Raw genomic sequence first — 26,093 nt, forward strand, 5'->3', positions numbered from 1 at the left:
ATGAAAATATGAATATTTCACATTCCAATGTCAATGTTCTTCACATAGCAGAATATGTTCTATTTATTCATAAATAACTATTTCTATATACATCTGTTTTTGTTTTTGCACAAATATATATTTATACCTATATATACAGTATATACAGTATATATATATATATATATATATATATATAAAAATAAATAAATAGTTATACATATTTATAAATACATAGAACATATTCCCCTATGTGCAGAACATTGGAGTGTGAAATATTTACAGTAAATACACAGTATACCACTTATTAAAAATGAATATTGCATAAATATGCTTTTTCGTGTTTTTATCTACTTAACTGCAAAGGGTACCAATGCACTTATATATATATATATATATATATATATATATATGTCTATATATGTGTACATATGTATTTGTGTGTGTGTATATATATGTCTGTAAATATAAATATACACTTATAAATATATATGTGCACATATATATTGACATATATATTTATATATATATATATATATATATATACATGTATAATGTCTATGTTAAAGCCCTTTTCCTGACTTTTTTTTCTAACACCTGAGACCTCATATCATTGAGCCCTTATAACTTTTTTTGTGCAATATTTTATTTAAATAATTTTTATTAGTTTTATTATGAGTGTAACTGTACTATTATATGTATTTTTTATGTGTTTTTGTGCCTTTTTCTTTCATGAAACAGTTAGCCCAAACTCTAAAGACGCGCTAACCACAACAAGTGTTAACATGAATTGCGCTTAAGTGATCGTGTTTACTTTCAACTTGTAATACGAACGGAAAAGCTGACGTGCAGAAACACACGCGATAAACCCCTTATCGCTCGCGCAGAACTGTTAGTGCTCCACTTGTAATCTAGCCCTGAATGGGTGAATTTAGTTGGTGTGGCTACTTGGGAAGTGGGTATTCCAGGATTTTTGGGTCAAAATTTGACACGGTAGGTCTGTTTCCCATATTGCTAGCCTTTTAGAATGGGTGTGGCAACTTGGGAAGTAGATGTTCTAGGCTTTTTGGGGCAAAACGTTTTTATAGCCCAGAACAAACAGTTGGACAAGGATTCCATAGTGGTTTGGGGCTCATTGTTTTTATCCCCTCTTGCCCTTGGGAACATGTGAATTGTGTTACTTTTTTTCCTTATCTTATATGATGCAGATTGTTTGGTAGGTCTGTGGCTTATTGTCTCTCTCCCTTCTAGAATGGATGCATTTAATTGACAACTTGGGAAGTAGCCATTCTAGGCCTTTTTGTAGCAAATTTTGTTTTGCCCAAAATGAACACTTAGATTTAAATTCCATGGTGGATCTTGGCTCATTGTCTCTTATCTTACTAGCTTTGTGGCCAGTGCTCTACACAGAGCAAGGAGAGAGTACAGGATGGAGAAGGAAGATTAAAATAAATAAAGATAACAGATAATATCCCATATGATTACCACCTTCACCCTTGTTATTTAGCTTTTTAAATCCTTTTATCAGCCAGGCCTTATTCTGTAAGTTGTGAAGACACAACACATATATCAAGTAAAAATGGTAGATATTCTTCAGGACTTTTCTAATTTAAAAGGACATCGAAGAAAAATACAAATGCAAAAATATATTAAATATTAATATGAAATATTAATGAGCACAGTTGATCTGCATAAAAGTGCAAAAATATTCTCTTATACCATAGAGTATTTTATTATTGCAATTTGCTTGCAAATAACTATGGACTTGATTCCAATCTTTCTGAAATTCCCATGAGTTGCCACTTTTTTTTTTACCAAGTCATACACAACAGATCTTGATAACTCCAAAAACATTTAATCTCCATTTGCCAGAAAAGGGACTAATAATAATAATAGTTGTTAATCACCGAAAAAACAATCGATACACAAAAAAATACAACTGCTTTCCAGGCTGCCTAGTCGCCCATGCCAACTGAGTGGGCAACTCATTCTGCTGGTTTAGCATTCTCCCCTCTGCTGACAGTCTCTCTCCTGCATTTTACAACTGTTATAATTCATGGTGTTGACATGTTCACTATAATTTTTTTATTTGGGGGGATTCAGTCATCAAAATGAAAAAGAGCAATCACCGTTGTTGGCATGGGAAGCGCCAATTGTGTTTTTCAGGTCGAAGCATGAGCAAATAAGTGGCCGATATTATTAACCTTTATTCAGTGTGTGTTTTCAATCAGTCTGTGGGAGTTGAGCATGAACCCAGTGCCTTTGGTTGTTGAATTTGACTTGTCCATTTTTTTATGATAAATTGTGGTTAAGTGGATTGTGATTGTAAAGGTCTATGCTGTCCATGCATCGTATGGGTCACTTTTCCAATATCCGATGCACGTTTTTTTCCAATATAAGAATGTTATCGTTTTTTTGGTGATCACTTCGATACCAAAAAACACAATCAACTAGATTGGAATGACCATATGTGTTTAACTCCTTTAGAGAGGTTAAATACCCAGTTAAAATCAGCTCCAGAGTAGCACCAATCACCAGCCATCCCAATAGTACATTGCTGATTTTTGTTGTCATATTTCATATTTAGCTTTTTTTATGTAAAATTATTTATAATATATTTATAAAGTCATTATTTTTTTTAGATGAATAATAATATAAATATTTTTCCTAAAATAATTCTAATGGAAGATCAAAATTTACCCAAATAGTGTGTCTGCCTTAGTAATAAGGGCCTCTGCCAGGAATTACTATGCACTGAGTATAGTGTAGTTGACTGGTCCAGAATAGAAAGCTCATGTTTAAGACATTAAAATACCTCAGGGGGATTGAACATTTCTATAAAGATTTCAGATGAATGTCTTTCTTAAGACACTGTCCTGATGTCTTTGTATTGATTAAGCATTGCTTTTGGCATTTTTATGATGGAAAGACTCATAAACACCTGTCTATGTCAAGGCAAATTATTTCAGAGCATATGAATGAGCTGACAGATGATTGGATAGATATGCTAGCTAGCCTTTCAGCCTTTTGTTTAAGCTAAAGAATCATTAGATAATGCTCTTGTCTCAGATTAAAAAGAATAAATATGATATTCCTGGAATATTTTAAAATGTTTTGTAATGCTGTGGTAGGTTTCTTGAGGACAGACAGAGAGTAAAGAAAACCATCCTATTACTGATTATATGGCTTTCCCACAATACATATCTGGCAACTCAATTGGCTGTGTAGAATCTGCCTCAATTAATGTCACTTAATCTTTGTTAATCTCCTTTAAACTTTACCACTTGTGTTTAGAACTCTTAAAGGGACATTGTGCTGTAAACTTTTCTCCCCTTTGAATTCTCAGTGATCCATTTTACTTGCTGGAATCTAGTAAATTGTTTAACAAATAGCTTCTTTAACTTTATTTTGTCTTTTGAAATAGCTGTTTTTCCTGTTAAATTCGCCAATCAAATCTGCAGTTTTGACTATGTAAACGAGAGTCAGCAGCAGAAATCACCCTCCCAGTGTAAGGTGGGAGAGAAAGCCCCTTTTTGAAAGGGTATTTCGGCAGCAAGTTTGAATACTCTTTTCAGCTGCTTTCTGAGTACATTATACATTAAACCCCCATATCTAAATTATCTCTGCCTCATTCTGCCGTTTTCTCCTGAGTTAATAAGCATCCACTTGGTTTAAAAACACACATTCCAGTCATGTAAATCAGAGCTCAAAGAAGCTATACTTCAAGTATCATTTCATTTAGATAATCACTGCATATGTTTGGAAGCAAATCAACGGTAGTTGTAAAATCTTTTTTATACTTTATTTAAATTCATCAGTTCTTAAAGAGACAAGAAATCTATTTTTTTTTCTCTTTCATGATTCAGACTGAGCATACCATTTTTTTTAAAAACAAGAAACTTTCCACTTCTATTGTCAAATTTAATTCTTAAGGTTTTCTTAATAAGCATACCTAGGTATGTAGCATGCACGTGTCTGGAGAACTATATGTGGCAGCAGTTTTGCAAAGAATGCTTTTAACAATGTTATACATGTATAAACACTGCTGCCACCTAGTGCTCAAAAGTGTATATTGTTGTTAAAAGCATTTACAAATTTGAGGGCACATGTCTAATCCTCTAATTATATTTCTGGCAATGTGGACATCTGGCTATCATTTTGTTAGCGTGAAAATGATGGCTGTCTTGCTTATCTGACACCAGGTTTAGAGAAATAAATGTGTGAGTGCTCTGCAATGTACATTTATCTCAAGGAAAATGAATCCATACAGACACAATGCCATTTAGTTTTAAAAGTGTCTCCTTTTTTGAAGTGGGGTTTCTTGAATGTCTAGACCTCACATGGCTGATGTATAAATTGTCATTTTTAACCTGTTATAATAAAAATAAAGTTCAGAGTAATAGAAAGATAAGGATGCTAAAACTGCGTCTTTCTTAGCAAAAAATAAATCCATACACCAGTGATAAATAATGGGTCACATGGCATTTTAGATATTATAAAGTTGATGTAAATGCACTAACTACTCATCTCCCTAGATACTTGCTTTAGACTGAAATAAGAGTGTGTATTAAAACCCAGTGTTATATAAATGTTATATTGTTTTCTATTATATATACCAGCCTGTTGCCAGGACAAAGTGGTAAAACTGAAAATAGTTAGGAAATCTGCAATAGCGACAGTCTTATTTTTGTTTTTGTGGTTAACAATAACAAATTCACAATTTATTTACCACAGATCTATTGTAGGAATTCCCATCTGTGAATCTCTAATACAGCTGCAGCCAAGTCAGACTTATCACATCACAGTCAAAGCTGTGAACGTGGGTGGCCCGAGTGAAAGCAGCAGACCTGAGTCTATTCACACCACAGGTAATATATATAGATCAACACTAGTTGTTTTTCTTATAGTATCAATTATTTAGGGCTTCTCTCCTCAAGATACTCATGGAGTACTCACAACCAATAATCTGCAGCTGGTCATTGTTACTTCATTTCAGCTAGGCCTATCAATTAGAAGTGGGTAAATTAGCACCAGCAGCTGTTTCCTGTTATTGCACAATTAATAGCAACAGTTCTTAATGTCAATGGGATTACAAAACCGTTGCTATTAAGGGAACATAGTACTCAGCAGTTAAATAAATTAAAATATTTTGCATGAAAAAGTTAAGTAAAAGCTGTTTAAAATTAATGAAAAACTAACATTAAGTTCATGGCTGTGTATAACTGAGTTCAGGGACTATTGTTAAATAATAGTTATATTTATCTTGGTAACACATGTCACATTGATGATTAGCTGTTGCTACCCAACAGTTTTTGTCTACACCAGCTCAAACCTGGTATAAAGGCTTTATAACCCACTACCCTTAAAAAAATATGCTAAAGAAAGAAAAACAAGCATTTTGAGACCTTTATTTACAGCTACAATCCTAAATTCTTTGGATGAAGGTACCTTTGGATGAAGGTACCTTGTCAATAACGACAAAAGGACCCTTCCATGATGTAAGAAATGTCTTCTCCTTAACCTGATTAATTAAAGCTGTTTTTTTTTTTTGGGGGGGGGGGGGGTTTGCTTGCGTCCGTTTTGACACCAAAGAAATTATATTTATTTAAAGCCTAGACTGTATAGCTTTCTGATTGGTTGGTGTCATTTATAGTGAAAACTATAAAAAGTGATCTGTTACATTTTGCAAACTGTTTTTTTCTGAATGATAAAAGTGCAAAAATAATACGCCTAGATTTAGAGTTCTGCGTTAGCCGTCAAAACCAGCGTTAGGGGGTCCTAACGCTGGTTTTGGCCGCCCGCTGGTATTTAGAGTCAGTCAGGAAAGGGTCTAACGCTCACTTTCCAGCCGCGACTTTTCCATACCGCAGATCCCCCTACGCCAATTGCGTAGCCTATCTTTTCAATGGGATCTTTCTAACGCCGGTATTTAGAGTCTTGGCTGAAGTGAGCGTTAGAAATCTAACGACAAGACTCTTAACTACTGTGCTCTAAAGTACACTAACACCCATAAACTACTTATGTACCCCTAAACCGAGGCCCCCCCACATCGCCGCCACTCTATTAAATTTTTTTAACCCCTAATCTGCCGACCGCACACCGCCGCCACCTACATTATCCCTATGTACCACTAATCTGCTGCCCCTAACACTGCCGACACCTACATAATATTTATTAACCCCTAATCTGCCCCCCCCAGCGTCGCCACTACCTACCTACAATTATTAACCCCTAATCTGCCGACCGGACCTCACCGCTACTATAATAAATGTATTAACCACTAAAGCTAAGTCTAACCCTAACACCCCCCTAAGTTAAATATAATTTTTATCTAACAAAATAAAATACATCTTATTAAATAAATTATTCCTATTTAAAGCTAAATACTTACCTGTAAAATAAACCCTAATATAGCTACAATATAACAAATAATTATATTGTAGCTATTTTAGGATTAATATTTATTTTACAGGCAACTTTGTATTTATTTTAACTAGGTACAATAGCTATTAAATAGTTATTAACTATTTAATAACTACCTAGCTAAAAGAAATACAAAATTACCAGTAAAATAAATCCTAACCTAAGTTACAATTAAACCTAACACTACACTATCATTAAATAAATTAAATACAAATACCTACAAATAAATACACTAACTAAAGTACAAAAAATAAAAAAAGAACTAAGTTACAAAAAATAAAAAAATAATTTACAAACATTATAAAAATATTACAACAATTTTAAGCTAATTACACCTACTCTAAGCCCCCTAATAAAATAACAAAGCCCCCCAAAATAAAAAAATGCCCTACCCTATTCTAAAATAAAAATTGTAAAGCTCTTTTACCTTACCAGCCCTTAAAAGGGCCTTTTGCGGGGCATGCCCCAAAGAATTCTGCTCTTTTGCCTGTAAAGAAAAAACATACAATACCCCCCCAAATTACAACCCACCACCCACATACCCCTACTCTAACCCAAACCCCCCTTAAATAAACCTAACACTACCCCCCTGAAGATCTTCCTACCTTGAGTCGTCTTCACTCAGCCGAGCCAAATTCTTCATCCAATCCGGGCGATGTCTTCATCCAAGCGGGGGCTGAAGAGGTCCATCATCTGGCTGAAATCTTCATCCAAGCGGGGGCTGAAGAGGTCCATAATCCGGCTGAAGTCTTCATCCAAGCGGGGGCTGAAGAGGTCCATCATCCGGCTGAAGTCTTCTATCAAGCGGCATCTTCAATCTTCTTTCTTCCGGCTCCATCTTCATCCCGCCGACGCGGAACATCCTTCCTCCACGACGAACTCCCGACGAATGACGGTTCCTTTAAGGGACGTCATCCAAGATGGCGTCCCTCGAATTCCGATTGGCTGATAGGATTCTATCAGCCAATCAGAATTAAGGTAGGAATAATCTGATTGGCTGATGGAATCAGCCAATCAGATTCAAATTCATAAATCTGATTGGCTGATGGAATCAGCCAATCAGACTCAAATTCAATCCGATTGGCTGATTCAATCAGCCAATCAGATTGAGCTTGCATTCTATTGGCTGTTGCGATCAGCCAATAGAATGCAAGCTCAATCTGGTTGGCTGATCCAATCAGCCAATCGGATTGAACTTGAATCTGATTGGATGATTCAATCAGCCAATCAGAATTTTCCTACCTTAATTCCGATTGGCTGATAGAATCCTATCAGCCAATCGGAATTCGAGGGACGCCATCTTGGATGACGTCCCTTAAAGGAACCTTCATTCGTCGGGAGTTCGTTGTGGAGGAAGGATGTTTCGCGTCGGCGGGATGAAGATGGAGCCGGAAGAAAGAAGATTGAAGATGCCGCTTGATAGAAGACTTCAGCCGGATGATGGACCTCTTCAGCCCCCGCTTGGATGAAGACTTCAGCCGGATGATGGACCTCTTCAGCCCCCGCTTGGATGAAGACATCGCCCGGATTGGATGAAGAATTCGGCTCGGCTGAGTGAAGACGACTCAAGGTAGGAAGATCTTCAGGGGCTTAGTGTTAGGTTTATTTAAGGGGGGTTTGGGTTAGATTAGGGGTATGTGGGTGGTGGGTTGTAATGTTGGGGGGGGGTATTGTATTTTTTTTTTACAGGCAAAAGAGCAGAATTCTTTGGGGCATGCCCCGCAAAAGGCCCTTTTAAGGGCTGGTAAGGTAAAAGAGCTTTACAATTTTTATTGTAGAATATGGTAGGGCATTTTTTTATTTTGGGGGGCTTTGTTATTTTATTAGGGGGCTTAGAGTAGGTGTAATTAGCTTAAAATTGTTGTAATATTTTTATAATGTTTGTAAATTATTTTTTTATTTTTTGTACTTTAGTTAGTGTATTTATTTGTATTTATTTGTAGGTATTTGTATTTAATTTATTTAATGACAGTGTAGTGTTAGGTTTAATTGTAACTTAGGTTAGGATTTATTTTACTGGTAATTTGGTAATTATTTTAACTAGGTAGCTATTAAATAGTTATTAACTATTTAATAGCTATTGTACCTGGTTAAAATAAATACAAAGTTGCCTGTAAAATAAATATTAATCCTAAAATAGCTACAATATAATTATTATTTATATTGTAGCTATATTAGGGTTTATTTTACAGGTAATTATTTAGCTTTAAATAGGAATAATTTATTTAATAAGATTTATTTTATTTCGTTAGATAAAAATTATATTTAACTTAGGGGGGTGATAGTGTTAGGGTTAGACTTAGCTTTAGGGGTTAATACATTTATTAGAGTAGCGGTGAGGTCCGGTCGGCAGATTAGGGGTTAATAATTGTAGGTAGGTAGCGGCGACATGGGGGGGGGGGCAGATTAGGGGGTAATAAATATAATATAGGGGTCGGCGGGGGTTAGGGACAGCAGATTAAGGGTACATAGGGATAACATAGGTTGCGGCGGTGTACGGAGCGGCAGATTAGGGGTTAAAAATAATATGCAGGGGTCAGCGATAGCGGGGGCGGCAGATTAGGGGTTAATAAGTGTAAGGTTAGGGGTGTTTAGACTCGGGGTACATGTTAGGGTGTTAGGTGCAGACATAGGAAGTGTTTTGCCATAGGAAACAATGGGGCTGCGTAGGAGCTGAACGCTGCTTTTTTGTAGGTGTTAGGTTTTTTTTCAGCTCAAACAGCCCCATTGTTTCCTATGGGGGAATCATGCACAAGCACGTTTTTGAAGCTGGCCGCGTCCGTAAGCACCGCTGGTATTGAGAGTTGCAGTGGGGGTAAATTATGCTATACGCTCACTTTTTGGAGCCTAACGCAGCCCTTCTGTGAACTCTACCAGCGGTATTTAAAAGGTGCGGGGGGAAAAATACACGCGTAGCTAACGCACCCCTTTGGCCGCAGAACTCTAAATCTAGGCGTTGGAAAAGTGTAATGGTTTTAATTTATATATAAACAAAACAATAAATATGTTATGTTATTTTAGTTAATTTTGGCCTTTATTTAGCAATTTTAACTGGTAAAGCCAGGGTCCTGGTTTGGACTAGCTGGTTTTAATTGATTTCAAGAGACAGAAAGTGGGGACTATATAGTACCACAGATAATAGCGTGCCAGCATTCTCTATAAAGTTATTATTGTAAATTAGACAAAACCGTACACAGTGTTTTGTTTTCGGCAGCATACACTCTAAATACACATTTTTAAAGTTGAGTAAAGAGATTTATTGCCTGAGATCCTAATCAAATGCAATGAATGAATTATCTTTGAACTATGGATATGATTTATAACATTTTTCTTTGCTTTTAAAAATTGTCAAGTTTATTATTAATCATTTAAAGGGACACTAAACCAACCCAAATTATTCCTTTCATGATTCAGATACAGCATGCAATTTTAAGCAACTTTCTAATTTACTCCTAGTATCAATTTTTCTTCATTGTCTTGATATCTTTATTTGAAAAAGAAGGCATCTAAGCTGTAAGGACACAACGAATTATTGGTCCAGTGTCCTGGACAGCACTTGTTTATTGGTGCTGTCTAATCAGAAAGGACAACCCAGGTTGTTCACCAAAAATGGGCCGGCATCTAAACTTGCATTCTTGCTTTTCAAATAAAGATACCAGGAGAATGAAGAAAATTTGATAATAGGAGTAAATTAGAAAGTTGCTTAAAATTGCATGCTCTATCTGAATCATGAAAGACAAAATTTGGGTTCAGTGTCCCTTTAACCAGAATATTTTACGACTTTATGTAGCTTTTCTTTTTTTTTTTGCTTGAATACCACTATGAGTTTCAAATCAAGCCAGCTTAAGTTGACTTGTACTATACTTCTAAACCAGCTGTTTTTATATTTAGAAACACATTGTAATAATTGCATCATCATTAGCTGCTCTTGAGCTCATTAAGTGCAGTTTGTACACCCTGTACAGAAGGAATGCAAATTAGCAACAGCTTCTATATCATCTGTTGGAACAATATAAAGAACACACTGTCAGTTTCTGTTTAAGTGTAAATGGATATTATACATATATACATACAGTTTTTTTTATCAGTGTAACTCAATTTGTAAGAAAACACAACATACCCACTAAAATGTCCTGGGTTCAGTTCCAAAGTCATGATGGACAGTGATCCTCAGGAGAAGAAAAGTCTAGACAAGGCCTTAAAGAACAGACTGGTGATTCTTACCTGTCTCTGAAGGCCCATAATTATGCTGCAGGGCTTATACATAGCATATATTAGATTACTTTGTTCTTTAGTTTATTATTTTCCATCTTTAAAAGTGTCATTCAAGTTTTTTTTTACTTTTGTAAAACTGAGTTTCCTCTACTGAAAAAGAAAAAACTTTTTTTCCCCATATCTTTGTAAGGTATTTTACTGTTGAATAATAGAGCTGTGAGTTTTGCTTATCAGAAAGTGAGCTTCTATGCCACAGAGCAGTGTTGCACAATATTCACTTAAAGGGACACTCAAGTGAAAATTAATCTTCATGATTCAGATAGAGCATTCAATTTTAAACAACTTTACAATTTACTTCCATAAACAAAATGTGCAGTCTTTTTATATTTACACATTTTAATTCACCAACTCCTACTGAGGACGTGCAAGAATTCATATTATATACATATATGCATTTGTGATTGGCTGATGGCTGTCACATGATACAGAGGGAGGTGAAATAGACATAACTTTGAAAATTGTCAGAAACAAATCTACTACTTATTTGAAGTTAAAACTAAATAAAAAGCTTAGCTTAATTTTTTTTCATGTAAAAAGTAATAGTGAATAGCTGTATTCAATAATAATTAACAGTGCCTTATTTTTCAGAACTACAACTCAAAAATAAAAATAATATTTTTTAATAATATTTTATAGTATAATTAATATCTAATTCTTTCTATGATTGGCTTTATAGTTTCATTTTTTGTAATATTAGTCATTTATAACTGTTTACTTATAAAGCTCAGCACTACAATTTGGAAGATAAAATCTATATTTTTTTTCTTATTTCAAAATGTACAAATCACCAGTTGAGACAATTTCATAATATGTCATCTTTAGTAGGGAAATTTTTAAAAAAAAATAAATCCACTAGAAATAGCAAAAAGTGAGAAGGTGAAATAGATATTATTTAATTAGTTTGTGAGGACACCAGTGATAATTAAAAAACAGGTAACAAGCTTGATACATGAATAACTTGTAATGAGGTAGTGTGCAAAATAAAAATAATATTTTTTTCTATGAGATAAAGAAAAATATATTTTGCAAGTGACTTGAGGAGTCCAGCGGTGAGAGTGATGTTATATTATTCACTTGTGAAAATACCAGTAAACTGACAAAATTAGTTTATATTCATGCTATCTCTTCTTCCTCCTTTCACCGTTAAAGACTTAATTTAATTATTCTTTCCTAACGGCTAGATTTGGAGTTTGGCGGTAGATGGGTTGTTAATGCTACGCGTGGTTTATGTCTAACGCACAGCATTGTTTGACTCCGGTATTTAGAGTTAAAAAAAACCTTCTAACGATACTCCTAACGCGTGTATTTCACACGCGTAATCCTGCCCGCGTTAGACAGTCTCCCATAGAGATCAATGGAAATGCAAACAAACACGCATTTTTCATCTAACACTCGATCTCGCGAGAAATACGCACAGCTCGGTCATATGACGTATACCACATCATGCACAACAATAACACACCGCAAATGTCACAACAACAATCACTAAACAAAGCACAGAAGCATTACACATTCACAAGCGGGGGGAATTTTATTTAAATAAAATACACGGAATACGCATATACTTTAAGATGCGGAAATACGCAAAATAACAACAAGAAAAATAAAAAAAATACATACACTAGCAAAATAATCGCATTCAATATCACTATATATTAGGACAAACATACATATACAACACTTCACTAATACCACACCATCGCAAATTCACATTTAAACATAATACTATTGGTCAATGTTATAGAAAACGAGCACTATGACATCATCGCATTCTACACATTCCACAAATACTAACTCAAAATGAGCATGCGCAAATTCACACACCTAATACACATTGCACAAATACTAATTGCTAATAAAGCACACATGAACACAACGCAAATAGGTACATCATTAAACATTTACACAGGGTATATAAGCACCACACAAGCATGGCTTCTTTGGAGATTGGAGGTTTAAGATTAGAGAGTTTGTGCATTATTGTGAGTGAGTTAGTGTTAGTGTGAGAGAGTCAGTTGTTAGTGTTATCGTGAGTGAGTGAGTGGGAGTTAGTGGTAGTGGGAGAGAGTCAGTTAGTGGTAGTGGGAGTTAGTGAGAGTTAGTGGTAGTGTGAGTTAGTGAGAATTAGTAGTAGTGTGAGTTAGTGAGAATTAGTAGTAGTGTGAGTTAGCGAGCGAGTGCTTTTTCTGTACACTTAACACATTTACACGCAAACACATTCAATACATACATACACTTATCAATAACACTACATACACTCCATACCCCATACCCTCTCATACTACACTCCATACCCCATTCCCTGTAATCCCATTTACTCTTATCCAATACCCCATACCATACCCATCCCCTAGTTACATTTAGTTTACATATCCTCCTTTTTGTCTTCTTCTTCATTTTGTTCATTTAAATACTCCTTACCCTCTTTTATTTATATCCCTTTCACACTTTCAGCACTTTTTTTGGTCTTTTTAGTTCTTTATTTTGACCCCCTTTCATTTGATCACATTCACTTTTGGTTTGCTTAGTTGGGGTTTAGTTTAGGGAAGAGATAGAGGGCAGGCAGGGGAGAGGTAGAGGGGGGAGGAGAGGGAGGGGGAGAGGAACAGGGCAGGAAGGGGAGCAGGAAGGGGGGCAGGAAGCGGGGGTGGAAGCGGTGGGTGGACCCAGCCACTTGGTTCAAGATGAACAAGTGGCTGGGCCCAGTGGCGGACAGAGTAGGGCTTCACAGTCCGGGAAACAGAGGGCATCGTCACAGGGGAAGGCCAAGGTGACTAGGGAGGCGAGGTTTTCGATGGAGGAGAAGGAGGCCCTTGTAGAGGCCTATATGGCCAGGTATAGGAGGCTGCAGCATCAGAAGACCACCCCAACTGAGAAGAGGAAGCTCTGGCATGAGATAAGGAATGCAGTCAATGCCGTGGGTGGACGGAATAGAGATATGGACTCTATAAAACATCGATACCGGGACTGCAAGATGGATCTCAAGAAAAAGTTAAGCCTGGAGGCCCGACATTCCGCAGGAACCGGTGGCGGCCCTGCACTGGAAATTGAGTACTGCCGATGGGAGGAAATGTTGCGTCCCAGCATCTCTGAGGTGGATGTAGTCGGTATCGGAGGAATTGATACCGGGAACCTGCCATTCTCATCTGACGGTAAGCTCATTTAAGAATAAATTAACATACGAATGTATTTCAAGGGACACTATACGCAAACCTTTACTTTCATGATTGAGGTAGAGAATACAATTTTCAAAAACATTCCAATTTACTTATATTACCTAATTTGATTCATTCTTTAGATATACTTTAATGAAGAAATAGCCATGCACACGGTGAACCAATCACAGGAGGCAGCTATATTCAGCTACCAATCAGCATCTTCTAAGCATATTTAGATATGCTTTTCAGCAAAGAATATCCAGAGAATGAAGCTAATTAGATAAGAAAAGTACATTAGAAAGTTGATTATAATTGTATGCTTCTAAATCATGAAAGATAAAACATTGGGTTTCATGTCCCTTTAAGGATCAGATTAATGCTATAACGTTGTTTACACGCATTCACAATTACTTTGCGGTTACATCAGTATCTAGGCTATAGGTTAGGTGTGCATTTAAACAGACTGAAAACAAACGCTAAAACATTCAGATTGACCAGAGATATCACAAACACGGTTTAGAAAATGCAGAAATCGTATTGATTGTTAGATTTCAAAGTGGATTAATGAGGCTGCATTTGTAATTGTATCGTAAGCTAAGTCATTTAAAGCTTGATTTGGAAATATGCTAATATATACATTTCTTTATTTTTCAAATATACAGAGTCTGGGGAGGAGGCAGCACAGCAAATACAGCCTCCTCCTTCTCCCCGGGATGAGAGTGGTGGGGAGGAATTTCCACCTCGGAGGGAAGAGGCCCCCCGTGACGAAGAGGGCACGGAAGCAGATGAAGAGGCCCCGGAAGCAGAGGAGGAGGCCGCGGAACCAAAGGTCCCTCAAGGACCCGCACCCCGCCGTGCACGGGCACCCCGCCGTGCACGGGTACCCCGCCAAGCACAACAAGAGGAAATAGCGGAGGTGCGGGTTCTACTAGACTACATAGACCAGATGCGTAACTCCTGGATACAAAATATAGAAGGCCGAACTAGAATTCTTGAAGGACAAAACAAAATAATTGAAGGCCAAAACCAAATAATAAACATACTTACTCGAATAGAAGAAGGGCAAAACAGAACCTTTAATCTACACCAAGAGATGTTTAATTTTTTCCGGGAGGCGCATGCTGGTCTGCCTCCTGGTCCGCCTCCTGCTGCTGGGCCTCCTGCTGCTGGGCCTTCTCCTGCTGGGCCATCTTCTCCTGCCGGGCCATCTTCTCCTGCCGGGCCATCTTCTCCTGCCAGGCCATCTTCTCCTGCCGGGCCATCTCCTCCTGCCGGGCCATCTCCTCCTCCTCACCTTGGTCATCCCAGTACTCTTCCTTCCACTCTTCCCACAACATATCCAATGAGAACTCGTCGGAGTTGACCCTCCCAGAGCCTCAGCCCCGTGGGAAGAGGGGAAGGAAGAGGAAGTAAGTATTTGTTTTCATGTTTAATGTTATTTTTATTTAATGTGTAATGGATAGGTATGTAATGATGTGGTTTTCATACACTTGTGGACCACACTCTGTATATAATCTACTTCTATGGGACCGGGTCCATGGAGGCAGATTGTTTGCAGAGTGTGGGTTATAAGTGTGTGAAAACCACATCACATACCTATCCTTGTTCATGATATTGATTGGTTTCTGTGATGTGATGTCCAAACTGTTTCCCGAATCGCAAACAAAATTACCATTACAATTATCCATGATGGCATATTACTGTTTGAATGCCAATAACACAGCTTAAAGGGACAGTCAAAAAATTATTGATTACAAAGAAAACACTGTATTACGCATTATCAAGTTGGAAACAACAAAACATGGAGAAATACGTGTGACTTATGTGCTTACCCTTGTATCTATGACTATGAAAAATGACCACTTATTTGTTGTTCTGACATAACAACATTTTAGACATCAATGATCAATACATGGTAAATAATATGCTGTATGAGCACAAGGTTTTAGATATACAAATGCTATCCAAATGCCCTCTAGTGGTCAAATTGCATAATGATTACATGCACTCTTCAAGCTCTAAGAAATGAGCACACGAACCTCATAGGTTTAGCTAGCAAATTAAAATAAACACAGACAAATGATTAATTGGTGAGAAACCTTTGATATCATTGAAATTACAAAATTGACTTTTATAATAATGCAAAACATGATTTGTTTTATAAACTGTCCCTTTAACAAAATTACATATGCTAACATATATTTGCAGATTGTTGGTATATCTACATGTACTTGTTCAAACAATAAATATTGAAAACAGATTTATATTGACGTGTTAAATAAAGTCTATTTTCTTAAAGAGACATTATTGTGTTAATTTATTTTTATAAAGACATTTGTTTTAACAATGAATATGGTTTAAAGTCCTTTTAGGAGTGGGGGGTGAAAATATGCTAACAATAATATATTTGGAGATTAACCAATGTGGAACTCATACATGATACAAAAATAAACATTTGCATTAAAGGGACAGTATACTATATTTTTAACAGAACTGTATATAATAGACACTACTAGAAACAACAAGATTAACATATACTGATATCAATATTACAAAGCTTTAAACACTTTCAAAGAAAATCGGGTTAGCTCTCTTGAAAATATAGATGAACCCCCATTACAACCGTAAAACAAGACAATACCCCATCATTAACATATGAAAAGACCCTTTACACAAACAGGAGAAAGCTGGAGATGGTACTCACATGAAACTTTGAGGCTTGGCGAGGAGTCTGAAAATTACTTACATTTTATTTGAACAGAAGCAAAATGAGACGTGTATTTGGAAAACAATGGACTATCTAACTAGAGACCAAATAAAATATTTTGATTTATAATGTGAGTGTCTAATGAACCTTTAATAAAATATACGACGAAATTACATTTAGAAGAAGTCGGCATCATATATTTAGCATATGATAAAGATAAATGCATATTGATTACTTGATTCTAACACAATAGCGCATATTTATGAATTAGATATCTTTAACATTAAACACAACAGTCCTTTTTCATAAAAAGGAACATATTGTTGACCAACATATTAAACAACATGGACTATAGAGATTTGCACTTGTCTCAATATATCTTATGCATGAAAACATTTTGCTTTCGTTCGTTTATTCAACCAGACATCCAGCAAAAGAGAATGTGGTGGTCTTTATCAGCTATGGGTCAACAATGTAACATGATGCAAAAAATCCATATTCGCCATGTTTTTAAACCTGTCTTCTCATTCACAAACGTGTTTAACGTGCACAAACAAATATTGCGGGAATACGTAATACAATCAGACGATTTTTTACCTTTGCATGTGACGTCTTAATTAACATGGCGCTTCCTTGATCACGTAAGAATGCAAAACAAAAAAAGGCGCATCCTTGATCGCGTAAGACCGCAAACCAAAAAAAGGCGCATCCTTGATCGCGTAAGAACGCAAACCAAAAAAAGGCGCATCCTTGATCGCGTAAGAATGCAAACCAAAAAAAGGCGCATCCTTGATCGCGTAAAAACGTCACTCAATACAAGGAATCATTGGACAGCCTGGCAGGTGACGTCTTAAGCAACATGGCGCATCCGAGATCGCTGAAAAACTGCAGCCAATACAAGGACTCAGTTGACAGCTTGGCATATCAATAAGAAACGTATTTATATTTTAGTAACTAGTATGTGTCTAGATTGCTATCTAGGAATGTCACGAAATCATGAATCATCTTTTCGGACTTGACTGTCCCTTTAACTATAGCTATGGTGTATATCTTTAACATTTAAAAGATACACATGAGAAATACATATGCCATTGATGTTTTAAGATATGTTTAGATTGTTTTGGAATAACAATAATGACACATGTATTGATCAAACGTGTCATTTATTCAAGTTGAAATATGGTCAGCCTACCTATAGCCATATATGGGAGAAGTATTTTTTTTAAATATTTGGGGAAAAATATTCCTCATCTAAAATATGCGCATTACACACAGAGATTGATTTGGTTACACTTTTACAATAAGATAGAATTGAAAATTAAATACATGTGCTGTCAACATTACAATAAGATTGTTTATTAATAAGATTATATGTCCTATGTCCATGTAAAAAGGACAAAAACGCTTTAGAAATGGAAATACATTCATTAACAATTGTGCTCACCATCACTTAAAGGGACATGATTTTTATTTATAAAAAGAGGATACACAGAGACAATACTAATTCAATAACATGAACACTTTACAGGGATTATATCATTGTATCAATCCTCAGATCATTTGTTAAAGGTGCATCAATTCATGCAGAGTTTATAAATACACACATGGATGTGAAATTTGAAATATACATATATATACACAAATAACTATCTATATATACATATATAAACAATTACTATGCTAATCATAATCATGCAATGATAAAGCTTTTCGAAAAATATATAAAGACAAATAATAAAATTACATTGGAGATGTTAATCTTAAAGTCATTTACAATTGTATTACATATATGATTCAGGAAACACCATTATTTTTGGTAAGGTCCCTTTAAGGATCAACCAGATAAACTAGAGATTTCAATCAATGACATGAATAAGGAGGACAAAGAATCGTGCAATGACATGTCTTTTATTAGTATGTCAGAAAACATCAACAACGTTTATAAATAATCATGTAAATATCAGGAAAATTGGAGCCATATGACAAGGTAAGAGAGTGCATCACAGTCCATGAAGAGAGTTGCCAAGGGCCAGCATAGCCCCATTTGAGCCTTATGACAAGGTAAGAGATTGCATCACAGTCCATGAAGAGAGTTGCCAAGGGCCAGCATAGCCCCATTTGAGCCATATGACAAGGTAACAGAGTGCATCACAGTCCATGAAGAGAGTTGCCAAGGGCCAGCATAGCCCCATTTGAGCCATATGATAAGGTAACATAGTGCATCACAGTCCATGAAGAGAGTTGCCAAGGGCCAGCATAGCCCCATTTGAGCCATATGACAAGGTAAGAGAGTGCATCACAGTCCATGAAGAGAGTTGCCAAGGGCCAGCATAGCCCCATTTGAGCCATATGACAAGGTAACAGAGTGCATCACAGTCCATGAAGAGTGTTGCCAAGGGCCAGCATAGCCCCATTTGAGCCATATGACAAGGTAAGAGAGTACATCACAGTCCATGAAGAGAGTTGCCAAGGGCCAGCATAGCCCCATTTGAGCCATATGACAAGGTAAAAGAGTGCATCACAGTCCATGAAGAGAGTTGCCAAGGGCCAGCATAGCCCCATTTGAGCCATATGACAAGGTAACAGAGTGCATCACAGTCCATGAAGAGAGTTGCCAAGGGCCAGCATAGCCCCATTTGAGCCATATGACAAGGTAAGAGAGTGCATCACAGTCCATGAAGAGAGTTGCCAAGGGCCAGTATAGCCCCATTTGAGCCATATGACAAGGTAACAGAGTGCATCACAGTCCATGAAGAGAGTTGCCAAGGGCCAGCATAGCCCCATTTGAGCCATATGACAAGGTAACAGAGTGCATCACAGTCCATGAAGAGAGTTGCCAAGGGCCAGCATAGCCCCATTTGAGCCATATGACAAGGTAAAAGAGTGCATCACAGTCCATGAAGAGAGTTGCCAAGGGCCAGCATAGCCCCATTTGAGCCATATGACAAGGTAACAGAGTGCATCACAGTCCATGAAGAGAGTTGCCAAGGGCCAGCATAGCCCCATTTGAGCCATATGACAAGGTAAGAGAGTGCATCACAGTCCATGAAGAGAGTTGCCAAGGGCCAGCATAGCCCCATTTGAGCCATATGACAAGGTAACAGAGTGCATCACAGTCCATGAAGAGAGTTGCCAAGGGCCAGCATGGCCCCATTTGAGCCATATGACAAGGTAAGAGAGTGCATCACAGTCCATGAAGAGAGTTGCCAAGGGCCAGCATAGCCCCATTTGAGCCATATGACAAGGTAACAGAGTGCATCACAGTCCATGAAGAGAGTTGCCAAGGGCCAGCATAGCCCCATTTGAGCCATATGACAAGGTAACAGAGTGCATCACAGTCCATGAAGAGAATTGCCAAGGGCCAGCATAGCCCCATTTGAGCCATATGACAAGGTAAAAGAGTGCAACAGGCACAACAATAATAAGAAAAAAAGGCCAAATGGCAACCATAACAAAAACATCAACATGTGGACGGAGGATTCTTATCTGCGCCCTTGGCTGGGCCTGCATGGTGTCGGCCATCTCTCTCAGGACAGCTGCGTTCCTCAACACGGCCTGCTCTATGCGTGCTAGAGCTTCGAGCATGAGCCATGTTCAGTCACAGCCTAAAATAAAGAATAAATAAAATATTAATGATAATTACACAACAGACAAAATTAAAAGCAAATATACATTGTCATCATAAAGACAAATATTTTTTTAAATTAATTTGTTGACATTGATTATTTACACATGAAATATGTTATTCAGACAGACCTAAACCATTAAATGGACATTTTAATCCAACATGTTGTCCCCTTTAATTGTTTTTTGATGATCCACTTTTACAGCTTGAGTGTCTTAAATCTTGTTAAAGGATTTACATTGTACTTACATTAGCAATTTTAAGATTTTAGTTATACTGTGGTAGGCACACCTATCCTTAAACATTTTGGCGTTGAGGACAAGCTGTGTAAACATAGCAACCAGAAGAAATTACATTCCCACTGGGTTATACAAGAGATAATGTATGATCATTTGGACATAAATATTTGGATCCAAATAGTGGTGATTGGTATATGTAGTGATATCAAATTAAAGGGACAGTAAACCTAAATATTTTAGTTACTGATTCAGATAGAGCATGACATTAAAAATAATTATTAATTTACTCGTATTCTTTAAATGTTTGAATTCTCAAGCTATATTTTAAATGCAAGAATGTAAGTTTATAGGGCAGGCCATTTTTGTTTATCAACTTTGGTTGTCCCTGCTGATTGATGGATACATCCATCCAACAATAAAGAAATGATGTCCATATTTTTTTAAATAAAAACTAAATATAGGCATTTCTTTGTTTCAATAAAGATAGCAAGAGAATGAAGAATAATTGATAAGAGTAGTAAATTATAAATTTGATTAACATTGCATGCTCTATTTGAATCACAATTGAAAAATTTTCAGTCAGTGTACCTTTAAGTATCTTATAATGTTGATTTTGAATGATACTTACAGCTGTGCCTGGGAAGGACAATCCGACACCCAGGACAATGAAGGTTGAGACAGGGAGGAGGGATGGGATTGGGTTGGGGAGGGATGGGCTGCTGCTCTGGGGTAGCCCGTACAGCTGGGGAGTGGTGAGTTGGGGGCTGGGCAGCTGGGGTAGCTGTACGGGCCAAAAGACGGGGAGAGCGGCGAAGGGGGACGAAGGGGCGTTTTTTGGGAGGGATACGACAGGACAAATGGGAAGGGCCGGGAGGGGAAGGGGACTGGGCAGGGAGCTGGGCAGGGGACTGGGCAGGGGGCTGGGCAGGGGACTGGGCAGGGGGCTGGGCAGGGGACTGGGCAGGGGAGGAACAATGATGACCAGAAGCAGAGGATCCATCTGAAATAAATATAATAAATATATTAACATCTCATACATCATGAAATCAAATCAACGCATTTCAACTTGATTATGTTTGCAATATACTTAGAAGTGTGTTTGAATTTCTAAACAATGATGACATGAGGATATGGTATGCATATAGGCACTCAGATGAATATCAATGACTGTCTGTACAATTCTAAAATTATTATTGTGGTTTGGCCTAGAATATGCATGTGACATCATGATGGCATGAATTTCCAATCCAAATATTTAAACAAATCCAAGCATATCTTCATGCTGCCTGATATATAAAGGGGGCAGTAGTGTATTTGAACAGACAAATAATATTCCTTTTTAAAGTGCAAAAGCTGTAGACTTTGAATGTCTTCAATAAAATGATTTCCAATAAAAAAACATGTTGGATACATGTTAGATATATTTCACATACCATCAGACTCCAAGGGAGCCTCTTCCTCCTCCGTCCCACATGTTAAATCAATCTCTGTAAAACATAACATGTTGTGTACACGTTAAGATCAGATATTATAACATATGTTACTGTTGCTCAAAGACACACATCAATGTTGCATTAAAGATATACACACCCAAAGTTATGATTTACATCATTTTGATGGAGCATACAAATGACATTAGATTTGTTATTATCAATGATTCAGATTTTCTATTTATTGTTTGTATTAATTTTAAAATCATAAAAGCATAGTACATTGAACATTTAAGATTTCTCATGTGTGTATCACTTGATGATTGTTGTCAAAAATGAACATGGAAACAAACATATGCTATACATCTTCTGAATAACAAAGGTGTAGACTAAGAAAGTTTTAATTCTTAATCTTTCAATATTCAAATAAAATGAATATATAATCAGAGGAGTAAATTATATGTTTGTTTCAAATGTTATGCTTCATCAGAATCATGCTCATAATATTGATTACCAATACACCTTCAATGACATATAAATGAGTCAATGGACTTACCAGAAGACCGCAAAGGCGGCTCTGTGTCAGTGCTGGATTCCTCTGGGCTCCCCACACCAACTCTCTCTATGAATGATATAGATATATATTAGTGAACACATTTGGGATAGCACTAAATCACATCTGTATCGATTTATAAGAATAATCAACTTTAAAATGTGAAGAATAGAGCAGTCATTATAAAATAAAATGCTTGATTGAATCAAGGGGATTCTGTAAAAAATGATGTATTGAACATATGTTTAATTTCTGACTATATTAGACATCAAACTCATCTCATACGATGCTATTGCATATCTAAATATACCCATTGAGCAATGTTCTTCAAAGAATACACACAAACCACATTTTGAATAACAGCTGTTGACAAATATAAACAAAGACATGTGGCACATCGAGCCATTTGTGCAATGTACAGTAATCTTGTTTAGGACACAACACATATTGATCACAATACCAAACCAAATTGATTAGTACAAATATGTAATCATGGTGCTGTTAGAGTATGCTTATATCTAGAAAGTAACTCCAACAGTGAATATGTGAATTATATATCAATATTGTCTAATCCAAAGAATGGAAGGATTAATGAATCTATTGTTTATTAAAGGGACACTGACATGATTTATTTCAATCATTGATTTCACTGTTCAAACTGTTCCAAATGATTTAACATTGACTCCTATTATAATTTTAATGTTGCTACATTTTAATCTTAAAGGCAGATAAGCAATATTGGATTCAATAAATATTGTTTGTTGAAGGTATCCAACAATCATCAATAAAAACCCAGGTTGGTCAACCAAAATTGAGCTGCAGATAAACGTACATTCTTGATTTTAAAATACATTTAGCAATAGAATATTTCACATATGATTATAGTATTATATTTAAATGTTGCTTAATATTGCATGCTCTATCTGAATGACAACATTAATAATTTTAGCTCAGGGTCCCTTTAATATAAAAATATATTGATTTGACAAGGTTGGTGTTAATGAATTCTCTACTCCATATGTTGAAGTAATGAATGGGATTGAGCATGCAATTCGAATCTAATATGTTATTTAAGGATATCCTAAGAATTATTTAATTTTCATCTATTAAAGGGACATGAAGCTCTAAATGTGTAATTGTATACTTTTTGAAACTATGTACTACTGTTATCTCAACACATGATTTTAACTTTTGACCCAATGCCAATTTATGCATAAAAAAACAGCCGGATAATACCAGTAATGAATTGTTTAACCTAAACCAAAATCAATATGTTTTTAGAAGAACTAAAACAATAGACTGAACCAATGTAGCTCATAAAATGTTTAAACAAAACAATAAAATCACGTTTACAAATCATTCAATGTAAAATTTCGTTGGCATGTCCCTTAAATGACGTGATCAATTTCAAAAATGGAATCTATATTTTTAAAAACAAATCATATGCAAAAGTGTGTGAGTTTTTTAAAAATGTATACAAATAAGATTAAGAATCTTACATTAAAATTAAGATATCCAGAATAGATGGGATATTTAAAATTTGATAAAAATTCAGAGTAGTCTTACAATGTAATCCTCTGTTTATATTTTTTTAATTCTTATTTGTAAATATTTTACTAATCCATTTTGCAGATACATATAAATATTGAACAATGTGGATTTAGTATGTAATGTTCTGTCCATGTTTCTAAGACAAATGTCAATTAAAATGAGACATACCATACTGTGACAAGCCCTGGCTTGAGGATCCAGCACCAACATCCAGATCTGTAATATATTAAATGAGGATTGGATATCATTAATACAAATCATGCCATGTTTAAAATCTTTACATTATTAGCAAATCAATTAAAAACTATTAATCTTTTGGTAGTTCCATGAGTTAATTGTTTCCTCAATTAAATTCATGATAAATATATCCTGTACTCTTATTTTCAATCAGTTGTGTTGTTTACTGTAGCTTTAATTATTTTTTGGTGTTATTTCATTCTCATCAATTGATGGGCATATGTTATTTTTGTTTTTGATTCTGCTTTTTTTTTATTATGCATAATATTGAAAATAAGAATACTGGATTCTTCACATATATAATAATTCACATTTCATTTTGACCAACATGTATAAAGCAATGCCACTTACAGCAAACCCATGTTAACGTGTATGCGCAATTCTAATTTTCACGATCATTGCGCAATGATTCCAAGCTGAATTACGCATCCGTCATTTGACCAACATGTATAAAGCAATGCCACTTACAGCAAACCCATGTTAACGTGTATGCGCAATTCAATTTTCGCGATCATTGCACAATGATTCCAAGCGGAATTACGCATCCGTCATTTGACCAACATGTATAAAGCAATGCCACTTACAGCAAACCCATGTTAACGTGTATGTGCAATTCAATTTTCGCTCTGTGACGCATATTCTGTAGAGCGCAAGAAACATCATTTCTATTTCATGTGTCACTAATCTAAAATCAGATATCTAAACATCATATGTAGTGTATGTTGTGAGATCTGTATAGGTTTAGTATCTGACTATATACACATTTTTTAAAAAATAATCAAATATTAAGATATTATATGAAGTTGGATAGTTACCTGGTTCAGATTCTCTATCAGCTCCTCCCAGGCCACCGGACGGAGAAGCAGCTGCCCTGGCCCCCACGTCAGGACTTTCAGATCCCGCAGCTGGGAGGGAAGAAGAGGAGGCCGAGGATGGCGAGGATCTAAATCTTTTGGGGACCCGGAGATTGAGGAGCTCGCATAAAGTCACCTCATAAGGGAGTAGGTATAGTTTCCGCGGGGCCTTTCTTTGGCCCCCTCTTTTACGGGCTTGTACCCAGTCCCTTATGAGGTTGACTTTTTTTGTCAAGCGCAACCTCATATCTCCGAATCTCCTCATGATTTGATCCTGGCTCCTCTGGACGTCACACACCAATTGAACCGCATTGGTGATAGACTCCCAGAGGGTCTTCTTAACAGGCGCATCTGTCGACCTCCTCTTGTTCCCAAACAGCTGGGGATAAAAGTCCTTGACGGCGTGGACCAGTGCAGCACTCTCTGGCTTGGTGAACCTGGGAGACGTCATGCCTGCTAGGTTGTCTAATATAAATATATAACTGCCTGCAGGCATTAGAGAACTGACAAAGATGGCAACGTGTAATGGACTTTTATATGGTGAAGTAAACATGAGATGCACCATGGGACAAGTTATCTGTACATCTGATTGGATAAAAGTTTGAAATATTGTTAGAATGTCTGTGAGACCATCCTGACTCAAGTTGTGTTTGTGTGATGAACTCGGATTGGCCGTTCCTTAATGTTTCATATCTTAGTAACTTCCTTACACATACCTCCTGGTGGTGCTGTTACTTCATTTTTCATGTAGACTTATTTGTAACTCATGGGCCTGTCATGCGGATATGTGTGACGCAGATTTAATATCCGTGATCCGTTAAATATTAATGTTTAAATTCTCTTTAAAATCTAATACTATCACATTATTAAATGTTGTATACATTTTTCGGTTTAATAACGGTCTGTTTCTTTAATACAAATACACATTTAATATTGTATGTCTTTATTGTTCATAAAATCAATTTGTTGACTTATTGTGAAGTATTGACATTGCTCTATTAAATGTATTTATAATGCACATTGATTGTGTGCTATTGCGTGACATTAGACTCTAATGTTTAA

General features: G+C 36.3%; 1 protein-coding gene across 2 annotated transcripts in view; it reads left to right on the forward strand.

The window, feature by feature from the left end:
* FSD2 (fibronectin type III and SPRY domain containing 2) overlaps window positions 1–26,093 on the forward strand; it is a 195,138-nt gene that overhangs the window by 138,642 nt on the left and 30,403 nt on the right. For both annotated transcript variants that reach the window (XM_053717427.1, XM_053717428.1), the window contains exon 10: window positions 4,714–4,847. In XM_053717427.1, coding sequence (XP_053573402.1) covers window positions 4,714–4,847 — 134 coding nt within the window. The remainder of the gene's footprint in view (window positions 1–4,713; window positions 4,848–26,093) is intronic.

The sequence above is a fragment of the Bombina bombina genome, chromosome 6, assembly GCF_027579735.1.
Source record: "Bombina bombina isolate aBomBom1 chromosome 6, aBomBom1.pri, whole genome shotgun sequence".
NCBI lineage: Eukaryota > Metazoa > Chordata > Amphibia > Anura > Bombinatoridae > Bombina > Bombina bombina.